General features: G+C 50.3%; 1 protein-coding gene across 1 annotated transcript; it reads left to right on the forward strand.

The window, feature by feature from the left end:
• Positions 1–306: 306 nt before the first annotated feature.
• Positions 307–27,596, forward strand: LOC115352777 (alpha-2-macroglobulin-like protein 1). The gene is made up of 36 exons (XM_030041403.1): positions 307–455; positions 3,062–3,245; positions 4,161–4,323; positions 4,892–4,944; positions 7,038–7,058; positions 7,559–7,718; positions 8,159–8,243; positions 9,599–9,710; positions 10,749–10,863; positions 11,279–11,388; positions 11,889–12,056; positions 12,293–12,523; positions 13,198–13,261; positions 13,644–13,789; positions 14,080–14,229; positions 14,471–14,623; positions 15,597–15,678; positions 16,470–16,584; positions 17,265–17,490; positions 17,620–17,746; positions 18,337–18,458; positions 18,963–19,017; positions 19,640–19,723; positions 20,790–20,966; positions 21,107–21,188; positions 21,982–22,138; positions 22,378–22,452; positions 22,840–23,002; positions 23,416–23,630; positions 23,770–23,985; positions 24,098–24,222; positions 24,542–24,632; positions 25,391–25,459; positions 25,774–25,876; positions 26,007–26,048; positions 27,239–27,596. The coding sequence occupies exons 1-35, from the start codon at positions 307–309 to the stop codon at positions 26,045–26,047; spliced, it is 4,389 nt and encodes a 1,462-aa protein (XP_029897263.1). The 3' UTR covers position 26,048; positions 27,239–27,596.
• The last annotated feature ends 35 nt before the right edge of the window (positions 27,597–27,631 follow it).

Consider the following 27,631-nt stretch of genomic DNA (forward strand, 5'->3'; position numbering starts at 1 on the left):
CTCTCTTCCAGGAGAATTTAAAGATGGGGAAAAAAACCCTTGCACAAAACACATTGATTTCTTTGTGGCCTAAACTTCCCCCTCTCTGCTTAGAGCAGAAGGTGTCAAACATCACACTCATTTGTTTATCCTTCACGAAATTGAGGGGTTGCGGTGATCCAACCTGGAGTCTCGGTGGTGCGCGTGCTTTTATCTAGCTTGTGATCAGCTCCGCTGCTTGAGCACCGAGGATTGCCGGCCTCCGGGGACACAAATCCAGCCTCAACTCCTTGTGTGCATCTTGCCTGTCTCTGGGCCAAGAGATCGATGGGTCTGCGGGCTGGGGAAGGATCTCGGCACAGGACAACAGCCAGGTACCGTGTGCCCTGCCACAAGTTCCAGTGGGTGCGGAGCCCTGTGAAGAGGTGCTCGCTTCCCCAGTGCCTCCTGGCCACGAGCAGCCGGTCACCATACTGGTAATGGGAGATGGAGATGGGGCTGACTCAGATGAATCACGCGCACCAAGCCTGCGACTTTGTTTTTTGCTGCTCCAACTTTTATTTCATTGTGCTTCATTGTCTGGGTGTTGGATTGGGTTGATTGCTCAGGATGTAGGTTTTTCAATCAGCGCTAAGTCCAGAACTTCGGAGGTATTTATGTGTCCACTCTCACAAAAAGGCTGCTGGAGTCAGTAGGAGCCAGGACCCTCAATACCTTTGCCATTGTGAGCCCCTGTGCTGTTATGAGGGATCTGGCTGTCCCCAGGAACTGCTGTGGATCTACTGTGAACAAACAAATGTCAGCCGGGATTGTTCAGCAGGCACTGCCCGTACTTTTTGAGACCCATGGAAAGAAAAGAAGGGCAGCCTAGTGTCGGAGAGTGATTCATGTTCTTGCTCCAGTTCCTGTTTGCTTGTTTATCCAGGTGCACTCGAACCTTTTTCTCAGCCATTGGCACCAGCAGCTCTGAGCTGAACAAAGCCTGGGGTGGGGAGAAAAAGGAGAGAGGATTTGTATCTGCCCACTGTGTGTGGGGGGGGGGTGGGTGGGGGGGGTGTGTAAAAAAAAAAAAAAAAAAAAGCCCCAAACCCTACTTTCTTCGTTATGTATTAGTCTTTTGTAAAGAAAAGGGAAATATTACTAGGCCCTACATTTTTAAGAGCTCAGTTTTGTACTGGAGGATAAATTAGTGGTGCATTTTGATAAGAAATGGCCATTACGCTAAAATAGAAGAACTTCTTTATTTTAAGAATAAGTAGTTTCAAGAATCAGATTTTCTTTTCAATTATGGTAAGATACTCAGGGAAAAGTTCAGTATAATCAATAGACTAACAGATATAAAATTAGCATGTGGAAAGAAGCTCCCAAACTAGATAGCATGTGTTCCCATCACCTAGGGCTAGAGTCACAGCTTCTTGGTAGCGAGAGAAAACAGCATAGGACTCAAGCCATGCAGGTTTTGACCTGCCTGATTGATGTTCAGCCCTCTTTTCCACGGGTGAGCGTGTGTCTCAGTTGGCCCTGAACTGGACCACAGAGGACTGTGTGACATAGCTGAACGGCAGCTGTTAGATTTCCTCATCAAACCAAAATACCAGTAGGGCAGAGATAAGGTGAGGACTCCAGCTCTGCCTGCTCTCTGCGCTCTCCTGCTGACTAAGGCAGCACTCCGTGAAGGAGCAGAGCACTATACATACATACTTATTTTGTACAAAGCCTGGTCTCCCGTTCAACGTGGAGACCTGCCTCGGGAGCTTACAGACTCAGAAAGCTTGGGGACAGTGTGACCATGAGAGTTCACCGTGAGCTCCGGCTGAGTGCACGTGCCAAGGGGTTGTGGGACAATCCAGCTGGAGGCAAAACAATGGGACTGGGGCTGCGACTGGCACAGGGAGCAGGGTCAGTGCAGTGAAGAGGAAACAGGCTCCTGCTTAGCAAAAGAAAAAACACATTTGTCTGAATGATGCTGGTCCATCCACAGGGGAGTAGGAGAGCAGAGAGGCTGGAGTCCAAAAAGACTTGGATTGGCTGGGGAACATCCTGGATGGTACAACCCTGTGCCTGCAGCACTATAAACACAGGAATGAGGCAGAAGGAAGGAAACTTTGGGGCTTCTTCTCTGCTTCCTGGGAGAAACGGCAACAACAGCAGGTGGCCTGGAGACCTTGGAAGGAGAGAAGCTGCACCCTACCTTCTCTGTGACCGGCCTTCCAGAGGAATCCACCTCTCTGGGAGTCTCCCATGAAAATGTGGACTACTTTCCTCCTGAGCTGCCTGTTCTACGCCCTGGGGATAGTGGCACAACCGTAAGTGCCATTTAAAAATCTGGTGATTGATAGTTGTGATGCTGAGGGAGGGGCCAAGATAGCAGGGAGAGAGTGTGGGACGCTGTGAGTCATGTCCTGGAAGGGATACGCATGGGGTGGTATGCAGCACACCACAAGCCTTGTTATGAACTTAGGATTCTCCTGAAGGTGGGAACCTCACTCGTGGATGTTGCTGCAGTACAAGAACTAGGTGAGGACTGGCGGTGGGAGCAAGAAGAGTGAGGGACTGCAGTCTGAGGCAGGCTGAAAGGAAAGGTGTAGGGTAAAGTGAAAGGCAAATGAAAAGAGCTACAGGGCTGGGGATGATTAAGCAGGAACCAGTCTGCTGCCGAGGTAATTGAGGAGCCGTCTCAAAGCAAGAAGGGCGAATCCTTTTCTGTTGAGGGGCTGGACTGCTGCATTTTCCATGTGTACTGGGAACACCTAAGAATGGTTCCCTTTGCAGAAGCAGAGATGGTCTCTACTGTATATATTTCTCTGCACTACTGTAGCATCCTCCAAAACCACGTACACACCAGTGTGACCTGAGGACACCTGAAAGCACGTCTCTTGTATTTATCTTAAATTTACTATATACCTTCCATTACCCCTGTGAGAGGGTCACACTCTCATTGTTAATCTGTCCCTCTCACTCCAGCGGAGCAGCACCTCCTGCCCCCAGAGAGGTGGTAAACCCTCCTGCTTCCTCAGACCATAGAGTGCCAAGAGTGGGTGAGACTACTCCCGGGATGTGATGTCTTGTTTCCCCACTGCAGGAGGTATCTGATCATCGTTCCAGCTGCACTGACCTACCCTTCTTCTCAGAGGGTGTGCTTGGACCTCCGTGGGGTGGAGAAGCCTATTCGTGTGGCCTTAACTCTTGTGCATCCATCTGGCAACCTCAGCCTCTACCGCAAGGTCGTCCGGAACAACTGGATCTTTGAGTGCTCCAAATTTCAGGTCAGGATCGTTCTTGGCAGGGACCTCTAGCTGGCAGCTCCCAGAGTGCTCTTTTGGCTCAACTCCCCTCACTAGAGAAATAGAGAATGAGGATGACAGGAGGAGAGAGGGCATGGAAAGTAGTGCATGGAAAGTCAGGGAGAGTGTTTAACGGGAGCCTGGTGTCTTTGCTCCCTGCCTTTGTCTGTCTGCATGATACCGTTCCTGCTGGTTATCTCACGATCCATCCTGGTGGCACGCCGAGGGAAGGCTACCTGGCCTGGGACCAAAGGACTGGGGAGGATGGAGACACCCAAATGGCACCTGGGCAGCTCATTCTCTCCTCTGAGAAGGAAGCACTGTCACAGGGTGGTGGTTGTGAATCGTGATGAGGAAGAGCCAGACCTTCCGTCTCAGACAGCCCCCCATCATGTCTGCTTCTCTTTAAGGGCTGGAAAATGTGCTGGAGAACTAGGAAAGACGTGGGAGGGTGTGCACACAAGCTCAGCACAAGTCTTTCTGATCTGCCAAACTCATGAACCTTATTTTCTTGGTTTGCACTGATGAATAAGAGTGGATTTCAGCCTCTGTGACCCGCACACTCTAGGAAACAGATTTCTTATCAACATAGACCTTTTCTTCCCTTGGCTTAACTCTTCTCCATCTCGCTCCATGCAGGCTCTCACAGTGGCCCTGTGAAGGGGCAGACACAATTTCTGTGCCAGAACAGGCTCCCTTTTCCTCTCATCGAAGATCTGTCCCAAGTGCCAAAGTGTTGTCCCCTGTGCTTCCATGGACACCCTGTGCTGGCCTGCAGAGTAAGACGGAGAAAAGGCTGGCCTCGCAGTGCAGCAGGAGCAAGGAGAGCACTGCTCTGAAGCCATCTTGTCCTCTCCTACTGCCTGCTAATCTGGTGGCTCCTCTTTTGTGTCCTAGGTCCCCCAACCTGCAGGCAGCCAGGAGGTGGGCACTGTCCACCTGCGCATCTCCAATGGCCACTACTTCAGTGCAAATGAAGAGAAGCAAGTCCTGATCCGCAGGGCTGGCACAGGCACCTTCATCCAGATGGATAAACCCGTCTATAACCCAGGACAGACAGGTGAGCTTTGCATGGAGCACCCCAACCGTTCCCCTGCCTGGACCTGCCTGGACTTCATTCCCAGTTTCCCGTGAGCGGTATGCCGAGTGCTTTGTGCCACGCAGCCTCCGTGGGGACGAAGGGGGAAGCTATCTGCTGCCTTCTGGAGCGATGTATCCGTACACCATGTTTTAGGGGCAGGGGGGGACTGTAAGGGTTGGTCTCACACGCTGTAGGAGCAGAGCTGGCTTGGAAGAGGGAGCAGACCTGAATGTGGTCTTCTTGGCCAGGGCCAGGTAGGACTGGTCTGCTCATGCTGCAGATGAGGAAACAAAGGGGAACTCCAAGTGTAACCTGTGGGAAAGACCCTAAATTGTGAAGCTGGCTGCTGTGCTGCTGCCACGTGTTTGGGGGGAAGAGGCGGTGAGGAGGGCTGAGCAAGGGGTAAGGGGGGCTGCAGGGCGGACATGGGGCTGCCCGCGGGGCTATGTGGGGAGCTGTGATTGCAGGGTAAGGCAAGTGCAGGGCAAGTCTGGTCCTGAACGCGCTCGGTCTCTATAACGTGCTCTTCTTTGTTTTATCCCTTCAGTGAAATTCCGGATCGTAACGTTGACCGAAGATTTTGCTCCCGTTAACAGCAAGGTAAAGCCCATCTCAGTGGAGGCGAGGACGTCTCCGGGCTCCCTCTGTCAGTTCTGCCTTCTCTGCAAACCCCACACCGTGGAGGCTGAGACAGTCCCGATGTCTGCAGCACCCAGGGCGGCCAACACCAGCCCTCTACTAAACTAAACTGGAACAGCAGTGCCTGTTTGCCAATGGCTCTGCTGTCGCTCTCGCAGGACGGCTGCTGGCTGGAGGGAGGATCGGCACTGCTGCTGGTATTTGGGGAGTGTGCCAGTGCTCCCTGCTAGCTGAGTTTGTACAGGGCAGCCCAGGACCTGCATGCACCTGCCCCCCCTGCCCACCCCCCCAAAAAAAAAAACCAGGCAGGGCTTCTGGGGACATCCGTGGGCTGCTGGCCATGGGCACAGTTACCAGATAAGTTGTGTACAGACTCAGCCAGACCCGAAGCTCCCCTCCCGCAGCTCTGGAAATCTCAGCGCTTTGTGGAGTGCGTTGCACCTAAGGGTGGCAGGAGGGTCTGAAGCAAGCTGTGACGCATCTGCAAAATCTTAAGAAAAAGTAATTGATAAGGGAAAGGTTACGCATGAATTGATCATAAAAAAAAAAGAAAAGAGAGAAAAAGGTATAACCAAATTATGCTGACTTGCTGCTGGCAGCAGCTTATTCTCCCCGTGTCAAGGGAGTGAGAAGTTGCCAGAGACTTGCATATGTGCTAGCCAGGAAACTGCAAGACTAGCATCTTTCTACGGTAAGCAATTATACCTGCAGCCAGCAGCTATAGCTATTTCACACTCTTCTGTCCTCAGGCAATTTAAGGAGAGCCAACAGGAATTCATGCCATGACAGATAAATACTGAAGGGCACACATGAGCAGAGAGTTGGATCAAATCCCTATAGACTGAAATAAAGGGAGGGATTCTTCTGGCTTCTTTATTGCTGACTTCATTTCCTCTTTTTTCAGGCTGTTGGTGAGGGCCTAGGATCATGCACTCCTTTCTCCTCCCAACAGAGAAGTCATGTCTCTTATATTAGTTAGATAATAGAGTAAACAATACGTTTACTTCCATGCCTACAATTGTCTCATGAAGATATTTGACCATACATGTTTGATGTCTGTGTGAGAATATAGGTAAATTAGCATTATAACTGTTAAGAATGCTGTGATGAAAATTCACGAGGTCATGTTTAACCAAACCTATTATGAGGCTTGAGTGCACTGCAGCATTAAAGCTATAATGTATAGTTTGTAAATTAGATGGGTTGGAGATAACAGAGGTGCAATTCACCAGCATGTTTTGTTTTCACATTGACATTAGATTCAAGTTATGAAAATAGTTAACCTGCACTTTTTTTTTGTTTCAGTGAAAACAGAGCTGCCTTTGATAACTTGCATGAAAGCTTAGAATGATGAATAATGTGAATTACATGTAGCCTTCTGTTTACAGACCAGTTACTCTCCCAAGCCCCTGCTCCTGCCTCCTTATGCCTTGTGCTCCCAAATCACATGTCCTTCACCACTACTGCCTCTGGGCTGATAGCTGCAGCGATATAAGAACAAACAGAGAATTAATAGGCCTAGGAGGGCTGAAGTATGTCCTTCTCTGTCCCTCCCTGTTACTGTCAGCTGCAGTCAGCAGTAATTCATATCTCCAAGCCTTATCTCCTAGGCCAGGGATTTTACAGGACAATGTGGAGTGTATTCTTCCTATAGGTGATGCAGTTTCGCTAATTCTTGGGACTTATGTTACAAAACTGATGCATTTTAATATTTGTGAACTTGGGGTGATGGTATTTGTGGGTCTCTCCACTTTTATCCATTTTTTTTTATAGTAAATTCTAGCTTTCACAGTTTTAGAGTATCTATCAAAGTGCATCTTAAAAATTCAGGGATCAAAAAGCAAATCCAAAGAATAACACATATTTTTCTGTTACATATTTTCCTTACTATTTCAAAGCCATTCTCCTGGTTTTGGTAGGATCAAGCTCCTTGCATTGTAATGCTTGGGACTGGTGCTGTTGTCACAGCACACGGGCTGGGTGGGTAAGATAAGTTTATATGCAGGTTGCTATGTCATGCCAGTTTCTGACATTGCTGTCTGTTTGCTTTGCAGTACTCCGTGGTGGAAGTCCAGGTGGGTGTTTCAGACTCCTCAGGTGTTATGAGGAAAGGTACTTCAGTATACTTAGGCTGCTGTCTTACTGAGTCAAGTTACTTTTCTTAGGGTCTGCGTATACACATGCACGCGCATAGTCTGTCCCCATGCATCTCGTTAACAAGCACTGACGATCCAAATGGATCAGCTTCCGTCCACTTCTACATTCAGGAATGCCAGCCAGGCTTTGGCTAACTGTTACAGTTCATCTTTATGTAAGACTGGAGAGTCTAAATATCAGGGCCTTTCCTACTTTCTTTTTCGATGGCAGTACAGCGTAGAGTAACACTGGGTGGGTTGGGTTCACCTCTCTTGGTGCTCCAGCACTTAGGTCACTTCAGCACCATCTGGGGAACAAACAGCAGGAACCTGTGAAAGCCTCCGAAATCTCTGAAACGCCTTTGAATCCAGTGGGCTGTGGGTAGGGGATAGCAGGTGTTGCTGACGACTGCCTCTTCTTTCCTTCCCTCGGACTGCAGGACCCAAACCAAAACCGCATTGGCCAGTGGCTGGATGTGAGACCAAAACAGGGCATTGCAGATCTCTCTTTCCAGTTAGCTGCCGAACTCACTCTGGGGACTTACACCATCAGTGTGGTGAATCCAAAAGCGTCCAGTACCTTTAAGGTGGAGGAACCTGGTAAGATGGAGTATGGAGAACAAAGAACAGGATGGAAAAACTTGCTTGTTTCTGTCTGTATAACAGTATCTAGCCAAACATTGTAAACTAAGATTTACTGTCTGAGAGCTAGGATTAAACACAGATCTATAGAGTGGGCGATATCAGAAATGAACACAAAAGAGATTGTGCTGGAGATTCCTGGAGAAGGCACGTGCTAACAACTAGGCTGGCACAGAGTGGGAACACACTAAAGACTTCTGTGAGACTGCTCATATAGTGGGGGAAAAAAAGGGGTTCTTTCTTTGGTTTCCCTGGTTTTAATTAGTCCTTGCTTTTACCTCATGAATGTGTTCCTTCATGGGACTCCAGCCTTACATGAACTCACTCTTCCCTTTTGTGAGCCCATGTCTAGGTAGTCTGTTGCCTTTGATGGCATAACACTGTATTTTTTCTTCCAGTGTTGCAAAAGTTTGGTGTTTTCTTTGAGGGACCAGCTCAGATTTATGCTTCAGAAAAAACTTTCCCACTGCGTGTGTGTGGCAGGTAAGGAGGATGTTCAGGGAAAAGGAAAGAGCTCGTCAAAACAGTGTCTCTCCTTCCGTACGTCTTCTATCTCTTGAATCCATCAAGAAGTGGCTCAAGAAGGGCCAAACAGTCATTCTTTTTGAAGAATCCCAAATAGTGCAAGAGTCAAACTGATGGGTTCTTCCTTGGGGAAGAGGTACACGAGCCACACATGGGAGACACCATCCAGCTATAGGGAGACTTCTCCTAGGCAGGTGATACCTTGCTCTGGAAGCTCTGTGTGTCCAGCCTTGAAAGACCTTATGTGGGGAAAAACGCATATCTGATATGGGACTGATCTGCTGAAGTAAAGGAGCAGGAACTGACGTTTCTTCAGAAAATTGTGCTGTTCCTTCTCACTTACATGCTGCTGAACTTACTACCTTCTTAGAAGCAGCAGGTGGGTTTCTCTAGTTATGTAGTCATTAGCAAAAACTGAGCAGATGAGGGTGTGAAGGAAGGCATGAACTCAGATGGTATAAGCACAAAGGAGGAAGGAGAATGATCCGGAAAGCACTTTGTAGACAGATAAAGGGGGTGAGCTCATTTGTATTTGGGGCTGGGTTGTCTGGAGGCTTTTGGTGTCTCTTTGCTGCTGGTCTGACATAATTTCTCATTAATTGGGACATTTAAAATTAGACCATATGAAGCACTAGTAGAAAACAGTACGGCACTCTGCATCCCCAGGATGGGTTATAGATGCCTTCCTGTTACTGATACTGTCAGGAGCATTGCTCTGCAAGGAAAGCCAGAGAGGAGTCAAAGCAGGGAAAGGCAGCAAGGCAGGCAGGGGAAACGTCTGCACTGACAAGGGCACACGTCTGCTGTACCTTGCAAAAAACAGCAGAGCAGGTCTGATGATGGAAATGAGTCCAGATGACGAGGTAAGCCCGTAGTGAGGCAGGTCTGAGATCACTCTGTAGCTCTGTTACTGCCATACCATGCACTTGCTGTTGCTGTCTGCAGGGACACAGGTTTCTGCTGCTTTCACACCTGAGCTAATATCTCCACTGGGTGCTGCTCCGTGCTGCGTGGACCCATCAGCTCAGGTCAGCTCTCTGTGTCTACCTGCAATTCCAAGACGGCAAACACCCAGAAGTGGGAGAGCTTCAGAGAGAGGGTCCTTTCCTGTTTGTGCTTTGTTTCTGCCTCTTTTGGGTGCAGGACTGTGCTATTGCACTCCCCAAGTACACATGTGCTATATTTTCATGTGTGTCTGCCTGCTTACCAGCTGCATTAAGACCTTCATAGGAAAGGCCACCTCTATGGGGCGATGTGCTCAGCAAAACACGCAATGCCTCCGCTCGGCAGCTCTTCTGGCGTTCTTCCTGCAGGTACAGCTATGGGAAAGCAGTGCAAGGGACCATGCGGGTGACTTTGTGCCAGAAGGCAAGGAGGCATCCTCAAAATGCCAGCAAGGACACCTGTAGGGAATACAGCGGTCCGGTGAGTAAAATCCTGGAAGATACACGGGTAGTGAAGGAGCACTGCACAGGATGAAGTGTCAAGGGCTGAGTGAACAGAATGAACTGCTATGTAGGGAAGGTTTGCCAACCTCTGTAATGTATATGTAGACTAATAAGTAATTGTTTTTATTCAGTTAATGCAATTATTATTGCTCAGACCAACTGAGAAACCTTTACCCACAGAAGTTCTTCTTTGTAACTTTGCTTATTAATTATAGGGACTAGAAAAGAGGAATTACACAGAAAGATTTAGAGATCTGTTCTTTTCTGGAAAGAAGTATAACTTGCCAGAAATTGATACAGTGTAAGAAACAGCAATTAATAGAACTTTCTCACGTGCAAAATTACTATGTTAAGGTGAAACTATCCTGGAGCTGCACAAGGACACTAACGTATGGTGGAGACATGGTTAATTCCATAGCCAAGTTACACAGTGGCTTTTATACTTTGTTTTCTCTTTTTATATATTTATATATTGCTTTTTTTTATATTTTCTTTATTACATTCCTAACAAAGTGTTTCATAGCTGGGCTCTTCCCTTGTACATATATGGTTGAAAACTTTTCATGCTTTATGATTTGTCATTATGACTTAAGTTAGTTGTAATCTTCCAGCTCTGGAATTCATTACTTTGAATTTTCATTTGATTCTGCAGTTCTTCTAGCTAGATCTATTAAAATACTCGTATATTTGCTCTGTGATCCAGTTAGTGCAGTCTTCAGTTTTCTACTAAAACTGGGAAGTTGCCAACACGGTAACTATGATAAAACTGTGATGCGTGTTTTGTTACGTATTTCTACAATACGAATTACACATATTCATGCCTATAAAATAGAAAACACAGAATTTAAAATGTGAACCATATCTTCCCATATATGAGCCTGCATTATCACAGTCAGTCATTACTGCAGTCATCATTACTGCAGTCGACAGTTATGACAGAGTGATTACTACCTTGTACTTCTGACTCCTTCCCTTCTCCCCAGCCCCAAATAACATCTACCGCTTCCTACTGCAGACCGTGAGCAAGGGGTGCTTTACCCCTTCCGTGAGCACGCCAGCCTTCAGCCCGGCTCCCGGCGAGGAGGATGGCAAGCTGTACGCAGAAGCCTCTCTCCTGGAGAGGGGCACAGGTACCCGGGGGCTCGGCGGAGAAGGTGCCAGGGCGAGGGGGACCATCGCGGGGGTGTGAGGGTCAGCGCGGGCACGCCTCCCCTCCCCTCCGCCCGGTGCTGGGACCATGGCGGGACGCGGGGAGCGGTCCTGCCCGACGAACTGGCTGTGTCCACGCAGAGCTACTCTGCCAGCAGCAGGCTGAGGTAGGCTAGGAGAGCGGTCCGTGAGGCCACAAAGGGGCTTGGAGACACCTTTACTAAAGAGGGAGCTGCCGCAGGAGCAGCCTCCAAACCTCGAACGGGGCCGGTGTCGGGAAGGAAGTTTGAGACACTCTGCTTAGAGGGGCTGGGAATAACAAAGTGAGATTAAAGTAGGGCGCGGTAGTCACCTCTGATACTGATCCTGCTTCCCTCGCACTCTGCCTTCCAACAGGGGTGCAGATCAACACCTCCAGCCAAATCCTCATCTCCAGGACAGCTGCAAGGGCAGTGTTTGAGACACCAAGTGCATATTACATCCCTGGAGTACCGTACAGGGGGAAGGTGATTTTTTTTTTCCCCTTGCTTCTTCCCTCCCCATCATTTGCCAGGGAATTTAGTGTCTAGTAAATTTTGCTGACTCAAACCATTTTCTGTTCCTCAGGCAGAGTACTTTACCTTGCAGTATGTCACATTACTTGACAGTGCGGCTCCAGTTTCTGCATTTCAGATTCCCTGATGTGTTTGCACCTCCAGCTTCTGCTGAGAGCAATATGTGATGTCTCAGCAGGGGTGCTGGGATGCAACGATGTCTCAGCTGTTGGCTAGGACACGAGCCCCTCATGCTCTAGCCACACACACCTTTTGGAGCAGACAGGTTTTAATCACTCTCAGCTTAGCTTTACAGATGAGGGACTTTTATAGGTCTGTCATCTTGGCGCCAGACTGAAGTTAAGGCCACCTATACAGGAGGCTCTATATTTGTCAAAGGGAGGAAGGTTTTGGGTATGACACTGGAAGAAATATCTGACTTTGGCTTTTGTGCCTCGCTCTGTTGTCACCAGATTAAGCTTCAGGATCACTATGGAAATGGTATGAAAAACAGAAAAGTTTATCTTGTGATAAAGTTCATGAGGCGTCGGTTTATCAAGACATACATCACGGATGACAGTGGAATAGCATCGTTCAACCTGGACACAACTGCCTGGAACAGCTCGTCAGTATCTTTGGAGGTAAATCCCACCTCTGCATACAGGAAAGTTAGAATCCTTGAGCTCTGCCAGTGCTCCCCACTCCTGCCCTGCAGCCCCCCGCCAGCTCAGGCCTGGGGTCCCCACACAGCTCTGCCTGTGCAGAGCCCGCGGGAAGGCATCAAGCAACAGCCTTTCCCAAACCAGGCTGATGACATCCTAACAAAGCACTGGAGCATGAAACTCTTGATTTCTGTGTGTCTCTGGTCCCCTCTCAGGGAAGGTTCACACTGGAGGATCTCGCACACACATCTCGGAAACCTGACTTCAGTTACGCAAACGCTTACCATCACCTGCAGCCCTTCCATGTCACAACCAAGAGCTTCCTGGACATACACCCACTCACAGAAACACTGCCTTGTGGGCTGAAGCAGAATGTCCAGGTGACCTTCACGCTCAGTCGGGATGATCTGGGAGAAGACACCAGCCGTATAGGTTTTGCATATTATGTGAGTAAGGGTAGTAGAGCACCTGGGGGGAAAGGCTGCGCTGATGGGACCAGACCCAGTGAAACGTTGAGGGTGTAATTTAGATCATCCCTGCAGGGATGACAGGAAAAACTTGGAGAACTGGGTGAACACTGCACCTGGTAGAGCTCAGCCTGGCCACAGTGTGATCCTGGTATCGGGGACCCAGTCACCTCCATGGATGGGAGGAGGCTTCTACCTTTGCCGCCCATCACCCCTTAGCCTCTGCCAAGGCTGCAGCGGTAAACGTCTTGTGCAGAGTCTGCTGTCAAACTCGTCTCCCTTTAAAACTGGATGGGGCAATCACTTTTTCACTCTGCTTATCAAACAGCTGCTCAGTGGAAATAAATGGCTCTTGGTCCTGCTGGGAGACCTGCCTACTAGAGGGGAAGTGCCTTAGCTGTCTCTCACTTATCTCCAGAGAATGCACTAGTCATCCATGGTCCTAACTGGACAGACCAGACCAGAATCTCATGTGTTAAAGCTTCTCCTCCCACACTGTGATGTCTGCAAATATGCAGGACCCGAGGTGTAGGGTTGGATTGGACCCACAGTTTATTTCTGAGGTTGCTTAGGAGGCAAGATGCACATGGTGAGTGTGACTGTGCCCCGGTGTCACACAACAGTCTGCTCATCCCGTGTCCCTCCTCCCACAGGTCACTGGGAAGGCTGGAATTGTTGTCAGGGGCCAGAGGATTGTCCAGGTTGGGAAGCTGAACAGTAAGTCTGCAGCAGCTGGACAATGGGAAACAGTTGTGCCTGGAGGGTTTCCAGGTTGGACAGTGAGAGTTGCCAGAGTTTCCCAAATTCCCTGAATCTATAGGTCCTGGGCACTCAGTGAACAGGACAGAGGGAGGCCGAGGAAGCAATTGTGCCAGCTGGAAGAGGCAGAAAAGAACAAGGGAAACAATGATGGGAAGAGAGACTGGGAGAACCTGTGGGAAGATGGAGCACATGGGGTCAGAGAATGGAGGGAGAGGGCAGACAGAGAAGCAGCAGAAATTGGTTTGACATTGTGGGATTATAAAGCAGAAGAAAGAAGGAGGGCAGAAGGACATCTCGGTGGGGCTGTGGTGAAAACACTTTGCCTTTCCTTCCTCAGTGTTGAAGGGCTCCTTCTCCATCCCTTTGACCTTCACTGCTGACTTCACCCCATCACCTTCCTTAGTGGTGTACACCATCTTCCCCAATGGAGGGGTAACAGCTGACAGCACCCGTTTTGATGTTGCCTTGTGCTTTGAAAACCAGGTGAGACTCACTCCTGCAGCTGGGGGAGAGCTGACAAGCAGGAGTCAGCAAGCCTGAGGGAAGGACAGCCTCAGATCCTTCAAAGAGAGAACCGGGGAGAAGAGGGGAGGGGGATGTCTGCAGCACTGTGCCCAGGGACCAGGAAAGCTTCAGCAGTGACTTCTGTTCATAGCAATGGCTGGGCAGGGAAGAGTCCAGCTGGTCTCCCTCTTTCTGTCTGTGCTGCCTGTCTGTCAGCCTCCTCACCCCTCTTTCTTTTTCATATTTCCTTTCCTGGTGTGTTGCTCAAGGTCAAGGTAGGATTCCCAGTTAAAGAAGCCCACCCAGAGTCACCAGTGCAGCTCCAACTGCAGGCAGCCCCTGGCTCCCTGTGTGCAGTACAAGCAGTGGATGAAAACATGTTCTTTGTGAGACCAGAGAGTGAGCTGACAAGGCAAATGGTGAGTGTCTGTGCAACCAAGCAAAAAACCGAGAGTGATGGATGAACTGGGGGAGGCAGGCAGGGACTGTGGCAAGGGGAGCTGGAGGCTAATGGATGAGGAGGTCTTTGTGTGGAGGGGAAAGCAGGGTCTGCCTAGGGACATGGGCAGGAACAGATACGTATGCTAGGGGAGGGTGGAATGAAGCATCTGGAGGTATCTGCTCCTTGCCCGATTCTTCTGTGCCTGTGAGTTTCCCTAGGTCTATGGTTTGTTCCCTGCTGCCTACCGACATGGATACCCTGCCCAAGTAGAAGAACGTTCAGATCACTGTGTTCAGCCCCAGCTCACATCATCTCTGCTACGAGGGAAGCCACAACATTCCTTTCAGCCTGACATCTTTAACCTCTTCCGGGTAATCACCTCGTGACTTTTCCCAGAGCTGTTGAATTTATGAGCATCTGAGATATCTCTCTCCTTGCCTTCTCCAGACAGCCCCTGCTGTCTGTCCTGACCTAGCTGTGCTGTCTCAAGAGACGTACAATCCCATTATGAGTATGAACACCTGTATTCCCCTCCACAGATGCAGAAAGCAAGATGATGAGATCATGGAGCAGCAAAACCTAGCTTTTTGGGCTTGGGAATGAGGTCCTGGGCTGTGCGCTCTTTGTCTACGGTATTAAAGAAAAAAGAGATAGGGAGTTATGCCAAGCATTAGACCACAGGTCATTGATATGGCTTAGTTGTTAGCCTGCTCTCTGGCACTGTTTTGGCTGTTCCCAGGCAGTTCTCTTGTCTTTAAGGCAGATCTCCTCTAGAAAGGACTAGCCAGCATGGACACAAGAGAGGCAGTGCCATTTGGCCTTGGACCTGGGGATCAGATGCTGTCCTCTTTTATTTAGCAAGAGACACACACCCTAGGAGGCTCTTTCACAGCACAGGGACATCTCTTGTGTTTGTGGACAGGCCCATGTCCCAGCCCCAGCTGCTGAATGGGGTGTGTGCTCCCCGTCACACCTCTGTATGACTTCAGAGGGCAGATTTCATCCAGCTGTTCCCTCCAGCGTGCATGAGGGGATGGGGCAGGACACTGACACCTCTCCTCCCTGCCCTTGCCACTGGAAATGCGTTGAGAGGAGGAAGACATCCCAGTGTCCCCCAGAAGAGAGGTGGTGGTGTAGTGATCTCCTGAGAAAGAAGGGGTCAGGGAGGCTGTGCCATGCCTCCCTCAGCACTGTGTCTGCTTGGGCCAGTGCCGCTCTGGGCCGCCCAGGCACCGGGCTGTACTGGCCCTGATGGTTTTTAGGGTCATTTTGAAGAGCAGTGGCTGCTCTTCCCCACTCACAGATGCTTTTCTGCCTCCCCTGCCCTCCTTCTTTTCCTAACAGAACATGGGGCTGAAAATCTTCTCAAACCTCGTAATCAAGAAGCCTCAGTGCTTTCATCGGGCAGATAGGAAGCCAACCATGGGTGAGCGGCACTTTGAGCCTACCCAGGACATGAGGTCACCCAGATGGAAGAGCCCTCGGATCTCTGGGGTTTGCCGGTGGTAGATATTAGCTCTCTGAAGAGTAATGGGTGGTGCTGCCACAGCCTAGCTGCCTGGTCCACCAGCGTCGGCAGGAATGACCCGGTCCCTATAAAAAGGGCTCTGAATGTGTCGCTACCTGGATGCTCCCTGATACTAAAGGATGGCATTCCCTTTCCTGGCACAGACAAACCCAAGCATGGGCTGGGATCTGTTTCCCAGTGACTACCCCACAGGCTGTGCTGAGACCTGGCTTCTGTCCCCACCTGTGGCTGCAGGGACCGTCACTTCCCTCCTCTATATCTCAGTTTGCGCTAGATAATCATACTAAGCTGGCTGATATTTAAACCATTGCTTGCAGAGGGCTGTGAGTTTTCTGCAGACAAGTAAACAGTATTGTTATTCACAGAATTACAGAAGTGTTGGTTAAAACGGCTCTATGAAGGTCCCTAGTCTCTTTAGCACCAACTCTGGGTCAGGTCACCAAGGGGCTTTGTCTAAAACCAAGTCTTGGAAAACTTGCAACCAGCCCACTGCAAGCTGGTTCTCCTGTTACCACTCTGTTTTCCCTTCCTATTTTTGCTTTCCTACCAAATCAGCCCACTCCCTTCTGCTAGACTCTTCCCACATCTCTCTTATTGCTTGCTTTGCCTCTTGCCCCAGTGCTAGGCTGTCTATCATTGGCAGGGTTCACCTCTCCCACTCTGGTGGGACTCCTTGTTCTTTCTTTCAGGGGGGCCTTCTACAGAAGACCAAAGAATCACTAAGGAACAACCCCAACTTACAACCCATGGAAAACTTCACCACTATTTCCCTGAAACTTGGATCTGGAATCTGTTCTCTGTTGGGTAAGTGATGCCAAACTTTACAAATGGACAGAAGGATCATCCCTGTGTTATTGAGTCTTGGCTGATTTGCATGTGTGCAAAAGTCCAGCCATAGGTGTAAAGAGATGTCTGCATGTGAATTTTGTGGCTCTTCCCTGCATCTGTAGTGCATCAAACTGAAGGACTAGTAGACTTTGAGGTGCAGAATTGAAGTCTACACAGGTTTAGAGAAGAGCACTACACTTCAAGACCAAACCACCAAGTATCCTCTCTTTACACATTGGGGTACACTCTACTAACTTCTTAGTTTGGTGGGTGCACCAGCTAGATTTGTAGCCCTTGTTGCCACAGTGCTTAGATTAAGACTGATGAATGAGCAGTCAGGAGGATATGGTGCTGCTGCTTTCCAGAACATCATGCTGTTGACTGAACGTAGGGGGCTGGAATGCCTGGGCAGTATCTTGCTCAGGAGAAGGGTATAAAGCCATTACTGATGGCATTTAAGCAGGGTTCATGGCTTTAGGGAACAAATTGCTGAGAGCTGCCTTGCTGTGAGCCACTGGAGCAGAGGTCATTGGTAATATAGCAGAGGTTGATCCAAGCATGAGGACCTGCATAACCTCCCTCACTCAGGGCCCTGAGCCTTCCCATTGCAGCAGAATGGGATTAATTTCCTCATGCAAGTGCTGTCTTCCTCTCAGCTCCAACGGCACCAGGAGTGTCCTGGTCACAGCGCCTGCTGCTGCCACAGAGTGGAAAGTCAAGATGTTCTGCTTGGCGGGGAGGGGATTTGGCCTTGCCCCGACCACGAGCCTCAGAACGGTCCAGCCCTTCTTTGTGGATGTGATGCTGCCATATTCTGTCATCCGAGGTGAGACCTTCATGCTGAAAGCTACTGTCTTCAACTACCTGCAGCAGTGCATACAGGTGTGTGCCTGTGCCACAGGTAACACTGCGTGGGACAGACCTACTGTGCCCTCCAGTTTTAGAGCGTGTTGTGCCAAGACATCTCTCCTGAGTTGCCCAGTCGCTCACCTGCATCTGTCTTTCCCTCAGATCCACGTGGCCCTGGCTAAATCCCCAGACTACCAGGTGGAGCCATGCCGGACCTGCAGGGACAAGGAGTGTCTGTGCGCAGAGGAGTCCAAGACCTTCATGTGGAATGTGACAGCAGTCCAGCTGGGTACAGCAGCAAAAACGGGAGTGGTGATGGGGAACCCTGAATCTGAAGTGAGAGGGAGTGGGGGCTCCAGAGAACTGGCAGAGCCTTGCCTCCTCTGGAACCCAAAGTTTGTTCTTAGTGGTTCATGCTTGGACGATCCATTGTGTCTGCTTGCTTTCTCTGTTTTTAGACAGGCTCCTCAGAGAGGGCAAGAACTGAATGGGTGGCATGGAGAACTCTTGAAGAGAGGGCTGTGGGACCAGCTGGGGAGGAAGGGGCCGCATGGGTGTGGGTGGGGGAACCTTGTATTGCTGGTGCTGTGCTTCATATGCAATGGGAAGGGGGCACTGGGGTCCAAGGGGCTGCTGGACCTTCTGTTGTTAGTCATATGTAGTGCAATGAAGTTGCTGTTGGTGAGGCATTACCTAGTACCCTCATGCTTAGGGTGTCTGAACAAGCCATCAGTACTGGCTGGCTCACCTTTACTGGCCAAACCACTGAGGCTATGAAGACCAGCCACCCGAAGCACCTCAGACCGCTATCAGTTAAAGCAATTTGACTCCGTTTGGCCACAGGTATAAGAAACAGGCTCTGTTCAATTTATTTGCTAGGGACTCTGAATATCACAGTGAGGATAGAGGTACTGGACGCCACGTCACGGTGTGGGGGCAGGAAGCCCTTGCCAGCTACCGTGAGGCGGAGGCGTACGCTGGTCAAACACTTGCTGGTCCAGGTCAGTATGAGAGCAGGCTCACTTCTCTCTCTGAGTATCCCTGTCCCTGGGGGAAGGGAGGCTGAGCTGGGCTAAATGGTTTTCTCTCCTCATTTTTTGGCCAACATTAGCGTACCAAGGCTGTGGCTCAGTTTGCTTTGTTCCCCTCAGGACCCAGCCAAGCCTATTCCCTTCTTGCAGTGCTCGTTCTTGAGCTGCATTCATACACCATGTCTGTGTTTCACCCTGTACCTTTCCCTGCTCAATCACCCATTGTACATGAGCTTTTGTACGTGCTCACTGACCAGAGAGCCCGGTCCCTCGGGCTTGCTTTTGCTCTCTTGAGCAGTGAAGCAGGGAGCTTCAGTGCAGACCTGCCAAAGGTGAGGAGGATGGAGTACCTGACAGCCTGGGGACCAACCACTGAATTCAGACCTGAACTTGCTCTGAAATTTTGTTGCTGTTTGGGCATTTTGTGTGTATTCTTGTTTCTCCTGTTCCATGTTCACATTCCTGCCCTGGCAGCCAGAAGGTGTGTTAGTGGAGAAGTCTTACAGCTCCCTTCTGTGCCCAAAAGGAGGTACGTGGACAGCCTGAGTGGGTTCTGCAGCCTGAAATAACTAGACCTGAGAGTAGTACGAAACTGTGGGAGGTCTGATGAGACAATGTTTTCAAATGATTTTTCACACAGGAAATTTCACATCCTATTAGACAGGAAAGAACAAGAAACATTACTTCCCCATGTGCTGTCCTACTGAATTTGCCACTGAGTATAGGTGGCAAAAATCCTGCTCTGTAGTCTCCTTCCCACACTGCAGCCCCCAGGGCATTCCGGGGGCTTGATAGTCTCCAGTGAGAGCTGCTCCAGCCCTCCCACCCTGTCCCTGCAGCACTGCAAGTCTCTCCAGGATGTCCCTCTGCTGAGCCATGACCAACCGTGATTCTTGTGAAGCTTGTGAAGTGCAGTGAATTGAGTTGTGAAGCTTGGTGAGCGCTCAGCCTGGCCAGCAGCTCTCAGGTCTCTTCTAATCTGAAAAGTTTCCAGGCAGTGGAGCTTGGTGCGATGACTGGGACAGATGTAGGGAGCAGTCTGTGCGAGCGGGATGTAGGCAGTGTCCCATTTATCTGTGCCAGTCTTGTCCCTCTGGTTAGATGCATTTGGCTTGATTTTTCATGCTACACCTTTATCCTGTCATTACCAGGAAACATGGCTGAAGAACCTGTGTCCCTTCGCCTCCCTGACAATGTAGTAAAGGGATCTGCCAGGGCTTCCATTTCTCTCTCAGGTAAGTGACTGCTGTTGTGGGCTCACTGACTGCTGTTACAGATGAGCAAGGCTTAACTTGGTGATGGTGTCAGGGGATCTGTTTGACATGAAGCTGCTCAAAAGAGAGGATGCTGTGTTTCTATTCTCTGCAAGGTTTGCCAACACCAGGCTTTCAGATTTTTGGATTAGCACTTAGGCTTTCATGGGAAAAGTGATCTGCAGAGGAGAATAATCCTTATTTTTCTAGCTAGGACTTTGGAGCAGAGAGTCTAGGCCATTATTTTTACTGGGACTTTGAGACCTTGGCTAGTTCTGTGTAGATACAATCAGCAAAGCTCATAACCATCTTGTCTCCCTGTTAAGTTTCGCTGCTACAACAGAAGCTCCTGGAGAGAAGAAATCCTTCTCAGCATTACTAAGTTGCAAAGGAACACTTTGGAGGGGCTACCGGGACCAGACACACCTACCATTCAGTACACTTCTTTGCACTGGGCTCATTTGCCCCCATGCCAGAATTGGTATGAAGCCAGGCCTGGCCTAATTAGCCATGGCTATTATGCAACAGAGCCCCAGAGGAAGAAACTGAATACAAAGCTTTTCTGGCTGGCTGGAGGACATATGGACACCTTCACACCATCTGACTAGCACTCCTGCTGGCTTACTGACATTTTGATGCTTGACATATGGCCAGGTAGAATAGGCCTGGCTAAAGACCAGAAACATCTCAACCTTGCCCTAAGTGCTTTTATATTTGTCTGTCTGTATGGCACACAGTGAGCAACCTTTTACAGATACAGACTTTTACAGATAGTACTTGTTATGATTGGAACCCTTCAGACCGCAAAAGCTGGTAAGGGAAAATTCCTGAGGGACTCCAGAGTGTGATCACCCTGCATCATGATGCCAGGCTGGGAAGAGGCAAAACAGTCACCACTCTCCATCCTGCACTCTGTTGTTTATTCCTGTTTTCTCCTCTCTCTAGTGTTTTCCTCCTGTGCTGAGATAAAGCATTGTTATCCACTGCCTGGCTGAGAAGCACCTCAAATCGTGCTTACACTTGCTTTGTTTCTTACACCCTTGTGTAGGTGACCTCATGGGGATGGCACTGCAGAACCTGGACCACCTGGTGCAGATGCCCCACGGCTGTGGGGAGCAGAACATGGTGCTGTTTGCCCCCATTGTCTATGTGCTGCAGTACCTGGAGAAGACGAGGCAGCTGACCCCTGAGATCAAGGAGAGGGCAACAGGATTCCTGCGCAACGGCAAGTACAACGGACCCACCTCGCTCCTCTGCCTTCCCCTGTGTCCAGCCTACCAGTAGCTCTTGCCCTTGCACTCACTCTGCCAATGTTAGCCCCTCTGTGTTGCTGGGCTGTATTAATCGCTGTTCCCATCTCCCCAGGGTACCAGATGCAGCTTCTTTATAGGCACAGAGATGGGTCCTACAGTGTCTTTGGGCAGCAGGATGGGGAAGGGAACACTTGGTAAGCACCTCAAATATCCCTCACTCCTGATTTTTTCCTGTCTGGGCCAGAGCAGCTAATGTGCCTGGGAAAGCTGATGGAATGTGCGTTCCTTCTTTTGGATGGAGACCCCAGGAGGTCTCTGGCAGGGAGACAGACTGAGGAACTTGAGCCACTTGAAAAAGCAGCGAGGCAGGGCAGCAGAGTTTCTGGGAAAGTGGAACAACAAAGATGTGGTCCCAGCGGGTGGGAGGTCCCTTTTTGTCTCTATGGCCCTGCCGTTGCCCCACAGACAGCACCAGGTACTGCTGGTCGTGTCCTGGCAGCCAAGAGTGGTACATACTGACTGGAGGTAGATCAGGGAAGAGCAATAAAAGATCATCTCCCCAGGGAGGGCGTTGCTTGGGAGAGTTTGAAGGAGCTGCATTGGCCCAGCTTGACCCTGTGGTGTCTGGGCTGGGAGAAATGGAGAAAGGAAGGAAAAAAATGGGGGGATTCAAGATTGTCTCTAGGTATTTTGGGGAGATGAAGTGCAATGGGTAAAAGTAGAAGGGGTAAGAGCTTTTTCACATGGGAAATGACTGGGTAGAGCAGTAGTACGAGTAGTACATTTGTGGAGCCAGGCTGAAGGACAGGAGCCACGTGGGTCCTGTGGACCATTTCCACTTTTAGCTTGCCTTTCTGTATGAAAATTACTCCTTTTTGGCACCCCACTATGTCAGTGTTAACTTCAGGGACAAGCACCAGGAGATCTTTGACTTTCTCATTGCCTTTTTTGTGTTCCTCTTTCTCTCACAACTCATCCTCTTCCTAGGCTGACAGCTTTTGTAGTCAAGAGTTTCAGCCAAGCCAGAAGATACATCTATGTAGATGACAAGAACGTCCAGGACGCCCTACGCTGGCTAGAGCAAAACCAGCTCCCCAGTGGCTGCTTTGCCACCAAAGGGAGCCTCTTTCACTCCTCCCTAAAGGTAAATGAGGGCCAAGCCAGGCATCACAGCTGGGGAATGGCTGGACAGATGTTGTGACAGCAAAAGATGGTGGGGTCCCAAAGGATCCTGGAAGGTCACTCCCACAACCCGTGCAACCAGCCTTAAAGAGAAGAGGGTATGGGGCGGGGAACGTGAAAGGAACGCTTTTCCTTCTGGGGAGTCACTGCCTGCCTCCTCCAAACACCACTTAGAGTGTGAAAGGTGCATTCCCTTCACAGGGCGGCGTGGATGATGAAATCTCCCTGGGGGCATATGTCGCTGCAGCCCTGCTGGAGCTGGGTCAGCCGCTGAAGGTGAGCATGCTCCTGCTCCCTCCCGCTCTCCGGTATGCTCCCATGCCTGGGCACCGCTATGGGGATATGTCAGCTCGTAATGCTGGCGTTCTCCAGGCCAGGAACAGGTAGGGAGCTGCTGGGAGGGAGCCAATGTTTGGCCAAACTGTGAAGTCATTCCTCAAAAGAGGCAGTGCTACAAAACTGGCACGGTGCGATAGTGTTTGGTGGCTACGGCTCCCAGTGCACAATGGGGCTGCGCTGCCTGTTTTCTCAAAGAGTGTGTAATTTAATGCATTTCTCTGGAGCTACATCAGGAAGACATAGTCCGGATCCCTGGAATGAGCTCCCCTGCCACCCTGTTTTGCCCCTGTCAGAGTCTGGCACGTGTCTCTCCTCCCAACGCAGGGCAAGCTGATGCAGGCTACTCTCCACTGCCTGCAGCAGGCGGTTCACAACGTCACCAACATCTACACAGAAGCCGTGCTGGCCTATGCCTTTGCCCTGGCTGGGGACTATGAAACGACCCAGGAGCTGCTGTACAAACTGGAGGAACAGGCCATCAAATCAGGTGCTGACTGCTGGTTGGGGTAATGCTTCTCGTTCACCTGCTGGGATCTGGAGTAATATATGTCCAGCTAGAGTGCTTAAAAATGACATACGTATTTGTACATATTCCTTGTATTTGTGCAGCAACTGCACTGTGTGACTGAAAATACAATAAGTTATTTCACAAGCTGTGAGGGTGACTCATCAGAAAAAGCTTCCTCAACCTGGAGGATTTCAAGATCCTCTTGAGGGAGGAGGTAGGAATCTGTGAGCTAAGACCAGATGAAGCCCTGGAGAATAAACTGAAGAAAGCGATCCTGGCCTGAGTACAGGGAATTAGCTGAAGGAGCCCCTAAAGCACTCCGGGTCTTGTTTCCTGTGAACCCCCAATTATGTGCTCTCCAGGTAGCCTGCATGCTCCTTTTCCTCCTGCAGGAGGACAAATCCACTGGAGCCCCAAGCCAAGCTCTCCGGCTTCCACAGACTTCTGGCCCGATACTCAGTCAGTGGACATAGAGTTGACAGCCTACGTGCTCCTGGCATACCTCTCTAAGCCACGGGTGCATGCAGGTGACATGACAACTGCAGCTGGTGTTGTAGCATGGCTGACCCGGCAGCAGAACGCCTATGGGGGCTTTGCCTCCACCCAGGTAACAAGTAGCTCCCTGTGGATTGATATACTTTTGCACCCAAGGCTGGCAGGGCAAGTCCTCTTGAGGTCTTCCTGCCCCAAGTTGGCTTCACTAGAGGTGATGCTTTCAGAGGCGGGGGCTGTCTCTCCCTTTCTAGGACACAGTTGTTGCCTTGCAAGCCTTAGCAAAATACGCAGCAAGGACGTTCAGCACATCAGGCCAGGCGCTTGTGAGGGTGAGGTCCCAGAGGGGTTTCGGGAAGGCTTTCCAAGTCAACCGCCAGAGGCGGCTGCTGGTGCAGCAGGCAGCACTGACGGAGGTCCCGGGGCAGCTCCTGGTGCAGGTCCACGGCAGCAGCTGCGTCTTCGCTCAGGTGAGGTGGTGGGACGAGCGTGGGAGGGAGGGGAGGTGGAGGACTCTGCCTCTTCTCCCTGCACGAGGTCACGTCTGGCCCGTCTTTTCTCCTCCTGGCCCTCGCCCTGCAGGCAGTGCTGAGGTACCACGAGCCTCCCCCGCGGGCTGCTGTAACCTTCACTCTGCGTGTCAACACAGAGTTGACCAACTGTAGCCAAGCCAACGCACGTGTCCTCACCGTCCGCATCCTCGCCAGGTGACTCCGAGGGTTGTTTCCTCCTCCGGCAAGACACGCTGTGCTGGGGGACAGCAGCTGGGAAAGCCTCGGGGCTGCAATGGAGGGACCTGGCACTTGGGGTGGAGAGGGCAGAGGGTGAATTTGGTAGGTGGAAGGAGTGGGGAAGGAAGGTTCTGGCTACCTCCTGTGAGAAGAAGCAGTGGCTGCCGTGTCCCTGGTCCCGGACGGGCTACGTGGCTCAGGGTCCTGCACGCAGGGTATGGTGGTGGAGGGAAGGGGGGCTGGGAGGGCACTATTCTCACAGAGTCAGACCCTCTGACTATTTCTTCTTCTTCAGCTACATCGGGAGCAGAGTCACATCCAACATGGTGATCGTGGAGGTCTCCCTGCTGTCCGGATTTGTCCTGGCTCCCGGGTCCAGGATGTTGGTAAGGACTTTGGAATAAAAAACCAAAAGGAGCTGTGATGAATGGGTCCCACCTGCTTGCTCCTGTTGGGAACTGTTCATTTCAGGCCATGAGGTAACTAAATTAGCAGGGGACTTTTGCTGTTGTAATTGAACCAAAACCTCTCGTTTCCATACATGGCCTGCAGAGGTTGGCTACAGGAGATCAGAGGTAGTTCAGCTTCTCCCACTGACACTATTCTGCCTTGGCTTAGGAACAAGATGTGCTTCTGGGTGTGCTAAACACCAGGATTTGTTTCCCAGAAATTCTAAGACTAGATTTCTTAGAGAGACTCTAGTTCTAGCCAAAACGATTTTTTTTTTTCCCAATTAAGCCATCAAACTGAAAGATGGGTTATTTGCACAGCCCCCAGGCAGGTCTTTAAGAGCAGTCTAGCAGTCAGTAGAGATGAGATAACAAGAATCTTTACTGGTGCCTGTGTCTATTTGCTGACCAACGCATCAGTCCTACGTACTATCCGCATGGCCTTTTGTCCCCAGAGTGGGAGATTCCCCTAACTGAGCAGGGACAGCGTAGTTCATCCCTGAGATGCTCACAAGGGATGTCCAGGAGGGACTATGAAAGATATAACCACTAAAATCCTTATGCACGAGAAAGACACAGTTCCACACAAAGTCCAGCTCCACACCTTCCCTTCAATGCAACATGGGGTCTCTCAGGTCAGGAAGCCCTAAGGAAAGTGCTCACAAATTTCCTTGTGTTATTGTTTCCTATCCCAGCTGGAGCGCAGAACCATTGTTAAGAAAATAGAAGTGAAAGCTAGTGTGGTCTACATTTATCTGGAGAAGGTAAGTGGGAACAAAAACATTTGGTTTGGCACAGAGAGAGCAAGAGGCCAGAGGACAAGGAGCTGTGTGAGAATCCCAAGGCTGGGCTAGGCATGGGGAAAGAGCACTGGTAGAACTGTGGGCAGAGGAAGCTTACCCAATTTCACTGTCATTGGGTTAACATTTACTATTCCTCACACGTACTCCATTTCTAAAATCCAGAATCTCTAACAGATTAGAGAGATTTAGTGCAGTAAAACATTCAAGCTAGGGAAGATGAAGATGCTATGACTTCTTTCTCCCCTTCCTTGCTAATTTCTTTCCACCTCTACAAGCTCAACGATGAATCTCAGACTTTTATTCTGCAACTGGAACAAGTAATTCCGATGAAGAACCTGAAACCGGCCACCATCAAAGTCTACGATTACTACCAGCCAGGTGGGTTGCAGATTCCCTCCTACTCCGGGGTAGGGAGTGGTGTTCCTAGTTCTCTGGCTGGGAAGAGATGTGTGCTCTTCGCTGTGTGCATGCACATGTGTGTAACTGACTTCCTCATTTCCTTTTGCAGAGGAGCGAGCCTTGGCTGACTACGGTGCTGTCTGTAGTTGAGGTAGGCAGCAAGTCCCTGTGTGACCCAAACAGTGGCATCAGGAAATGATGGGCCTTGGGTGGGAGAGAGGGAATGTAAACAATCGAAGATGGGAAGGAGGATGGTAATCAGTGGGGAGCATATATCCAGCTAGAAAGAGGAACTGGCAGTTGCCTGCGGCTAGGTGTGTAGAGCTAGGATGGGGGGCTCTTTTGCAGCCAGGGAGGCAGCTGGAAGGCTCTGGTGGAAGGCAGAGACAGGGTCTCTCAAAATTAGAGTGAGGAAGAAAGGGCTGAGCATTACATGGAGTGAGAATGCAGAGCTATAGCAGCCTGTGCTAATGAGGGCCCTCAGACCCAGACACAGCTCCATTCCCTCCATGCCCCACTATATTCATTGCAGGGTAGGAAAGGGGGATTCAGGGAGCCAAAGGAGCAAGCCAAAGCTGGGAAGATGTAATATTTTGTCTTGTGGGGTGACATACCCAGCTGCCAGAAGGGGGATGGTGGCTTGTTAGTAGTAGCCTGAAGCCAGGACAGGTCTGGAGAAGTCCCTTCTGGAAGGATGAGACACAATTTGACATGGTATGTGCTGCATCCTGACACCATCCCAGAGGGAGAGCGCTGTCTAGGGACCTGCCTTCTAGCCACCCCCAGTACTTGCCAAGACAAGGCACCTTACACAGCCTGATGATAGCTGTGGAGGGACTGGATCATGCCCTCCTTGTTTGTCTTACCTCCTGTCCCCACAATTGCACACGGTTCCTCAGAAAGGGGTGGAGGAGCTCCCAAACTTGTGATAAAGGAAAGGAGAGGAACTGCCACACCATGACTCCTGCCCTTGCCCAGTATTTCAGTTTGGGCACCGAATGGAAGCAAGTGCCCCAGCTGGGACACAGCCCACATTAAAGTTGAGCCCATGTGGTCCTGCACCTGAGTGGATGGACTGAGGGATCACAACAGTCCAGCAGTTGTGCCTGCACTGTGAGGGCCTGGGTTGGGGCAGGGTGGGGGTGTCACATATCTGGTACACACCTGGGAAGAATTAAAGTAAGCATGACCCCTCACCTTGCCACCATTGTGCCAGTTGTTGAAGAACTACAGGCTTAGACTGTGAAGATAGCATTTCTGCCATTGCCAATGTACAAACCTTCTAGCTCCTCTATTGCTCTCTCCTCATGCTTCCATGGTTTCTCCTAACACTTCCCACAGTAGCACTCAGGCAGCTTTGGAGTACAAGATGCAACTGAACATGCTGCGACAGCTGTATCTCCTGGGCCCTTCCTGCAAGCTCCTGTGCCATCAGCTCTTCTTTGAAGCAGCCTCCAGATAGTAATGCAGTGCATTGAGACTCTAGCCCCTCACCCCCGCCTCAGCAGTACAGCGTTGCCAACTGCTCTTGATAAAGGACTCTAAATGCAACCGTTGGCCAAAGGAACTGTTGAACATATCCCAGCCTTCCCTTGCCTTCAGCTCCAGCTTGTGTGACGGTCACCTCCCCCAGGTACCAACTCTGCCTTGGTGCATGCTCTGCATCCTCCCATGCAAGTCCGCTGCTGGAGGGGCAGAGTTTTTGCATGTGTACATGTACGTGCACACACAGAG

The sequence above is a fragment of the Aquila chrysaetos genome, chromosome 17 (genome assembly GCF_900496995.4).
Source record: "Aquila chrysaetos chrysaetos chromosome 17, bAquChr1.4, whole genome shotgun sequence".
Classification (NCBI taxonomy): Eukaryota; Metazoa; Chordata; class Aves; order Accipitriformes; family Accipitridae; genus Aquila; species Aquila chrysaetos.

What these genes read in the sequence shown, in the direction of transcription:
- LOC115352777 (XM_030041403.1), top strand. Translation starts at nt 307, where the DNA reads ATGGGTCTGCGGGCTGGGGAAGGATCTCGGCACAGGACAACAGCCAGG. An exon ending in TCTCCTGGAGAGGGGCACAG is followed by an intron (nt 10,864 to 11,278) that starts GTACCCGGGGGC and finishes GCCTTCCAACAG; the next exon opens with GGGTGCAGATCAACACCTCC. An exon ending in TCTTTCACTCCTCCCTAAAG is followed by an intron (nt 22,139 to 22,377) that starts GTAAATGAGGGC and finishes TTCCCTTCACAG; the next exon opens with GGCGGCGTGGATGATGAAAT.